Below are 6838 nucleotides of genomic sequence, written 5' to 3'. Positions count from 1 at the left end.
TCAGTAAAGTAACTGGATTACTTTCTTGGATAAGTAATCAGTAACTAATTACTTTTTCCAAGTAACTTGACCAACACTGGTGGCAACACACAAACACACACACGAATAGCAACAAACTTAACTTACCAGCGCTGCTGTCAATGGTGGTGGTGATGGCGGTGACCACAGGCCGACTGCCCAAAATAGAGTCCATCTCCCAAAACTCAAATTTCTTTCCCCCCCCAGCTCCACTCCTCCCGCTGTCCCTCTTCTCCGCCAGGTACCTAGCCTTCAATGACTTCCACTTATTTCTAAGTGCATGTGAGGGACCGGCGTGGTCGCCCCACGTATCTGGGATACGGGCAACTGGGTATCGCGAGTGTGGGCAAAAATGAGGGCATTGGACTGACGACTAAGAAAAGTGAAGTTTTAATCTCCAAACATTCACAAAAATAGAGCAACGTTCCAAACGAAAAGGAAATGACTGCATCGGTCAGCAAACAAAACTAAGATACATAACATAGGATATCATAACCTTTCGTACTGGCCTCACGTCAAGCCAGCACCACCTTCAGCCCCAAACACCAAATGAAAAGGCCCTTAAATAGGGAAATGGTAATTGGACCAATCACGGCCATATGGGCCAGACCATTAGATGGGGGAACATTTACCTAAAGCTAACAATCCAACATAACTGAACAGAAAGTACATTGTGTGAATACTAAATAAACATGATACTAAACAAACAATCACCAAATACATATAAACCCACACCCTGTGCAGAACCTAAAGATATTTACAAAACAGCTGTTTCTATCAACACCCCCCTGGGCTATTCCCTGATACTTTGATCCTAAGCTCCCTTAGCATACTGCCCCCTACCGGGACGGAAGACCAATTCTATACCAGCCCAATCTAATATATACACACAATATAACAATAATAATAATAATTCCTCTAATGCGGGACAGTGAGAAGGGGGAGGATTTCACCTTCTCACAGTGCATCTCTATTTTTGTGTACCCCTCTTAATTGCGAGCACCTCTGACAGGCGCTGAAAGATGGTGGCATTCCTCTGCCTTTTCCCATCGAGGGCAGAAACCACGTCCATCTCCTCCAACGCCTTCAGAAACATTTCAGTCTGCCCCCGACTCCAGTTGTGCCGTTTATCCTCAGCCATGATAGAAAGCCGTCTTGTGAAGGGAGCTGAAAGCCGTCTTGTGAAGGGAGCTGAGATGATCGCGAGCCAGAAGACAGCAAAGAGGCGGCTCAACAACGTTCGAACTCTCGGTGTCAAGGCACATGCGCGACATTCTATATCGCTTCAGCCGTTTTCCATTACTTATATGCCGCTAGAACTTTCCCAAAACCACCTCTGCAGAGCGAATTAACTTAGTGCGACAAAATCGGCGTTAGAGCGATATAACCCTTTTTCCATCACATATGTCGCACTAACTTTTGATGCGCATCATTTTAAAGCGCATTATCTTTTTGATGGAAAAAGGACTTATGCATTACAACTAGGGATGGGGATCATAAATATTTATTGATATCGACAGGGTGCGATTTGTGAAAAAACCAGAGGGGGGGATAATTTTGAGAAACATTTTATTCAGGAAAAATAACCACACAACAGTGTGAAAACTTCTGAAAACAGTTGATCTTGTGACCTTGTGTATCTAAACCTTACACTTACGCTTCATAACGTAGGCGGTAGGCCTATTTTGAACGTGAACTTAACCACTGCATTCGCAGAAATATTTTCTCATAGCCAATGTTGTTTTTTAAATGTGCCAAATAAAAAATATATATATTTTTTCCCCGATATCAGTTCAACAGAAAATATGAAATACCACAATGTGCTGTCAAGACGTTTTTTTTTTTTTTTATGGGTTAATCCGGTAGACTATAGGTCAGACTACGAAAACAGTCCGCTCTGATGACGCACTTCAGCCTCTTTTTTTTGCTTTCCTGTTGGCGGATCGATAGCAGCGTGGTGACCCTGCTTCAACCACGGATTTGGATTTAGAACGGATTTAGAACCATGGATTTAGAACGGCGGCGGCAAAGATTATCCCGTTGTCATCCAGCCTGCGCTCAATGTTGTCAGCCAGGGAGACGAAACACCTCTGCCTTGCGACGGCCCCCATCACCTGGCTGAGACACACTGACCCCCTTGAATTGCGGGGACAGGAAGTTGACTTTTGAAACCATAGAAACGCAAGTAAATCCGGTTGGTTTTCAAAATAAAACTGCTTTCTGCAAGCGCGACGGCTCTGACTCGCTGCCGGTAGATCAAAATCACAGCACAATCAAAATGAAGACGGACCCTGTGTATTTGGGTTGTTAATTATTACGATGTAATGGTGAAAATACTTTGGGTGGGGGGGATCATTTTTTATCCCCACCGAGGATAAAAATAATTCAGCAGAGGGTAGGACGTGTAAACCAGAGGGGGGTATAATCCCCACCATCCCCACCGGCAAATCGCACCCTGGATATCGATACCATTTTCGATACTCCTTAACGATCCGAGTCTTTATCGATACCACTATCGATACTTTTCTATTAATTGGTGGAAATACAACGCGTTTTTAGTGACGAGGAAAATATTTGTTGGGGAGAGCCGTGTAAATTTAAACACTTTGCAGTTAAACGTCATTTTCAAAGATGACGTTACGTATACAAATAATTTTAACATGTGATCAACAACTCACAGGTGTGTTCTCTTAATTACAAGTGAAATTTAATACATATGTTGGATGATCGAGCTGTTATTTAACTTTGAACGCAAGTTGACATTTGTTTCAAACGCCCCGCCTAGTCGGGACGTTTGAAACACACATGCGGGACGAATGAAACAGCATATTTTAAAAATAATCTATTGCCCTTACTCTTGTTTTTACGCTACATACCAGACAACATACTAGTGTACTCGTCATTGCTAAAATTTCACATAATTCTGCATAATATAAATAGGTCAAAATATATTTTTGGCCCGTGCGTAATTGTCAAGATGCACATTTCGGTTAAAACTCACCTTTCTTCTTTTGGACGACCAAATTTGCATTAAATTTACTTATTTCCCTGTCCTAAGTAATGTTTAAGGATACACAGTTGAACATCCTTTTATTTATTTTAAACAAAAACTACCAGGTCAACAGGATATCACGAGACCTGTTACATCTGAAATGTATCCAAGCGCCGCACAGGGTTAACTTCTTTTCGACACGCTCAGCCCGGCGCACAGAAGCATCCGAAGTCTCTGTGGACAGGTAAGTGGCTAAACTTATTTTTTCTGATAAATATTGTGTAATTGTCTGCACATTTACATGAACATTATGTTGAAATCATAATAAGCAGAACTTTGACACTCTAGCTGATGGATGGTAATGGCTGGAGAAAAGGATAAATCGGCAAGCCATGTGTCGTGACCAAGAGCAAGGGTGTAGAAGGCTAGCCTATAGCTTATACCCAGCAGTTCTTAAGTGTGCATGTCCACTAAATTAAATTATTATTGTCATAATTTAATGTAGCCATTGTTATTTTTGATGCGTTACCATGATGGACGAAAAGTAGGCCTACCCTGCAAAATATTTAATAGCCAAGCTCCCACTCATAGCCTAACCCAGGCCTCATAGTTAGTTAGTTAGTTAGTTAATCAGTCTATAATGTTAAGTGAATTGTGCTGTAGGCCTACATTTACAGTATTTCCACTGCAAACTAGTGAAGACACATGGACAGTATAGTAGGCTGAATATTTTTATTCTTTGTCACACAGGTGACACAGGTAGTGTGCACTCCCGTCGGTGCAAGCCTCATGCGACCACTTATAGCAAAAGACACACTGGACCCACTCTTCCCCAGGCATCGAGGCGCTGAAGAGCTCGCAGCACACGAGGCAGCTGACGTCCTCGCTGGATGGGCCTAAATAAATTGGAGATGTAGAGGCAGCAATGGTGGTGAACTCTGCTGCCTCCGGAACAGGACAAACTAGGCCTAAGGTGGGGCTGACTCCATCAGCGGGCCAGGTGATGGTTGGAGGAGCAGCTGAGGTGGCAACAGGTGTGACTCCAGCAAGGGGGGCGGCATTAGGTGCGGGCGAGAACAGCCTCTTCTTGGGAGCCCGAGAGGAGGGAGGCTGCTTGGCGGGACGACGCTGCTTCACAGTTCCCTGCTTTTCTGCCTCTAAAGCAGCCCTCACCGGGGTGTTCGTAAGTATAGCAGTTGTCCTGAAACATTAAATTGGACGTTTTAATGATAATTGAATTACTTTAAATGTGGTAGGTCTACATGACTGTAGACAAAGGAAGTCCAGACAAGATATGAGATGCAAGAGTAACTCCACTTGCCTCTTTCTCCCTCTTCTCTTTGTGATCTTTCTAGGTCCGGCCTTAGGGTAAGGCCGGACGATGTCCGGGCTGAATTCAACAGCCTCTCCCTCAGGCCGGACAGCTTCGTCAGGCCCGGCAGCTCGATCAGGTACATCCATGCCTGCCAAAGGACACATTTAAAAAATACACACTTTTAAATAAATGTTTATAAACCCAGCTTCTCTGCCGTCCACTACCCTATGGACTTTTTTATGAACTTGGACTTATGGGACTATTTACTTATCTATTATTAACCTTTGTTTAATCCTATGTTGCTTCTGATGAACTGTTCCTACCTGAAGTGGCACCTGGAGAACCGCTGACCTCGTCACCCGAAGCCTGGGGAGGACGGTCTGTTGAATAGGCTCCGGCGAAGTCCTTTTCCTCAAATGCAGAGGGGTTAAAAGGCCAGATCCCTGGACTTGAGAACCCGGAGGTAATGTTGTTCACTGTTGCAGCCTTTGGTAAGGCTTCAGCAACGATGGAGGGCACATCATAAATTGAGATGTTTATCCCTGGGTGGCTCCTCATCCACCTGTCCGCCGCACTGTTTACGTACCCCTTAAGGGGGCCGAAGACACTAATGTCCATTGGCTGCAACCTGTGGGTGCAGTGGGGAGGGAATGACAGCAGCACTATGCCATTGGCTCTGCAGTAATCAATTGCTGCAATTGACAGGTGGGACGTGTGATTGTCCAGCAGGAGGAGCAGCTTCGACTCCTTGGACACACGGGTGTGACTGGTGAAGTGGGCCAGGTACAGGAGGAAGTCTGGCTCCTTCATCCAGCCAGTTGGGTTGCCGCTGCCAGCAAAGCCAACGGGTCCACCCCTCAGGAAGTGGTCTTTGAACCGCTTACGGGGGAAGATGAAGAATGGCGGAACAAGGTCGCCCTGAGCATTGCCTGCCAGGGCAACTGTGACCAGGGTCCCCCTCTCCGCTGAGGTCACTGACCCGACCTGCTTCTGCCCCATCTGGGCGACGACACGGTCTGGCAACTGGACAGTGGTGACCCCTGTAAATAGTTGTGTGAGTATAGTTGTATATATATAGTTGTGTGTATATAGTTGTATATATATAGTTGTGTGTATATAGTTGTGTTTTATGTTAATCAAGTTCATATTAAATACCGGTTTCATCAATGTTCCAAATGTCCTTGGCCTGGAACTGGTGCCGGTCCAGCACTGTCTTTAAATTTTGGTGGCACAAGTTTACATTACTTTGGTTGAAACTTGACAACCATTGTTGGCTAGTGGTCTCTGGACGCCGAAGGGAGAGGCTGCCACTGCGCTCCATGAAGGAGGTGAACCAGTCCTTCCCCGCCATGCTCTTTCTCGACCAGGATGCAGGGAATGGGCAGCTGAAGTGCACTGCCAGCTCAAAGGCAAATTTTCTGACCTGAAGGGGTCATAAAAAGTTGATGTACATTTGTGTGTTTATGTTTATGTTATTTGTTCATATTTATTAATTAAAGTATGTGCATAGCATACATGTGTGCCTGTCCTACAACTTATGTAGCCCTTTTCACAACACTGACCTCATTAGGGGTGAGCCCAAAATAAATGGCTGCTGCCCTCTTCAGGTAGTCCCTGACCTTTCCCTCCTGCGCTGCGTTAAAAACCCTATTGTGCGGGTTATAGCCAGGGGACCTAGCCGCTTCACTGCCCTCTTCTGCCCTCCGCTTGAGGTAGCGTGACAACGTCACATGGTTTATGTTGTTGGCCAACGCTGCCTGCCTCACTGAGCTCCCAGAATTGACCTCGCTGCAGGCCCTGGCATACACCCATGCAGGAACCAGCTCACGGGAGGTGGTTCTCCTTCTCACGCGTGGCATTTTTCACTCAGTAATAATCTGTTGATGCATGTGATAAACACGTTTTGTTCATTCAAAATATGTTATTAATTCAAAGCAATAGTTATTCATTGCAAAACATTTATTAATTCTGTGATTTATACAGGTAATGATCGTGCAATGTTCGCGTAATTACGCATGAGGATGTGCGGGACGTTTGAAACAGGTGTTTCAATCGTCCCGACAGCGACTACTGACACTTAAACCTTTTTTACCTCTAAACTTCAAAACTGTGACATTGCACACTTTATCACAGGTTTAAATACTAATTCATCTGTTGTATAGTGATATTATTATGGCATGAAACATAAAATACAACTATTTATCACAAAAAAACTACCGCAGGAAGGATTTTACTTACAGCTCTCGAAAACAGGTTTGCGGGATAACTTTTGAACGGCGTGACGTCATTACACAAAATTTCCCGGGGTTGGTCAGTCTTGCTTGCTGAACGTAGTGACGAATTTTGACGTGAAAGCCTTGCGTCGTTTTCGAGTAAATCGTTGTGTTTCAATCGTCCCGTGTTTCAATCGACCCGGCTCTCCCCTATTTAAAATTAAATATGTAATTCTTAATAAATATTGACATCAGTAGTTTTAATTATATATACTAAAATGATTAGAGCACTATACAATT

General features: G+C 44.4%; 1 protein-coding gene and 1 long non-coding RNA gene across 2 annotated transcripts; one reads left to right on the top strand and one right to left on the bottom strand.

Moving 5' to 3' along the window:
• Nucleotides 1-2023: 2023 nt before the first annotated feature.
• On the top strand, nt 2024-2461 carry LOC132461107 (uncharacterized). The gene is made up of 2 exons (XR_009526531.1): nt 2024-2081; nt 2246-2461. It is a non-coding gene; the product is annotated as an uncharacterized LOC132461107 (long non-coding RNA).
• A 1758-nt stretch (nt 2462-4219) lies between these two features.
• On the bottom strand, nt 4220-5404 carry LOC132460708 (uncharacterized). The gene is made up of 2 exons (XM_060055567.1): nt 4640-5404; nt 4220-4461 (listed from the first exon to the last, which is right to left on the bottom strand). Exons 1-2 carry the CDS (start codon nt 5322-5324, stop codon nt 4220-4222), a joined length of 927 nt encoding a protein of 308 aa, XP_059911550.1. The 5' UTR covers nt 5325-5404.
• Nucleotides 5405-6838: the final 1434 nt, after the last annotated feature.

The sequence above is a fragment of the Gadus macrocephalus genome, chromosome 7, assembly GCF_031168955.1.
Source record: "Gadus macrocephalus chromosome 7, ASM3116895v1".
NCBI lineage: Eukaryota > Metazoa > Chordata > Actinopteri > Gadiformes > Gadidae > Gadus > Gadus macrocephalus.
This window is presented reverse-complemented; position numbering and strand designations above follow the sequence as displayed.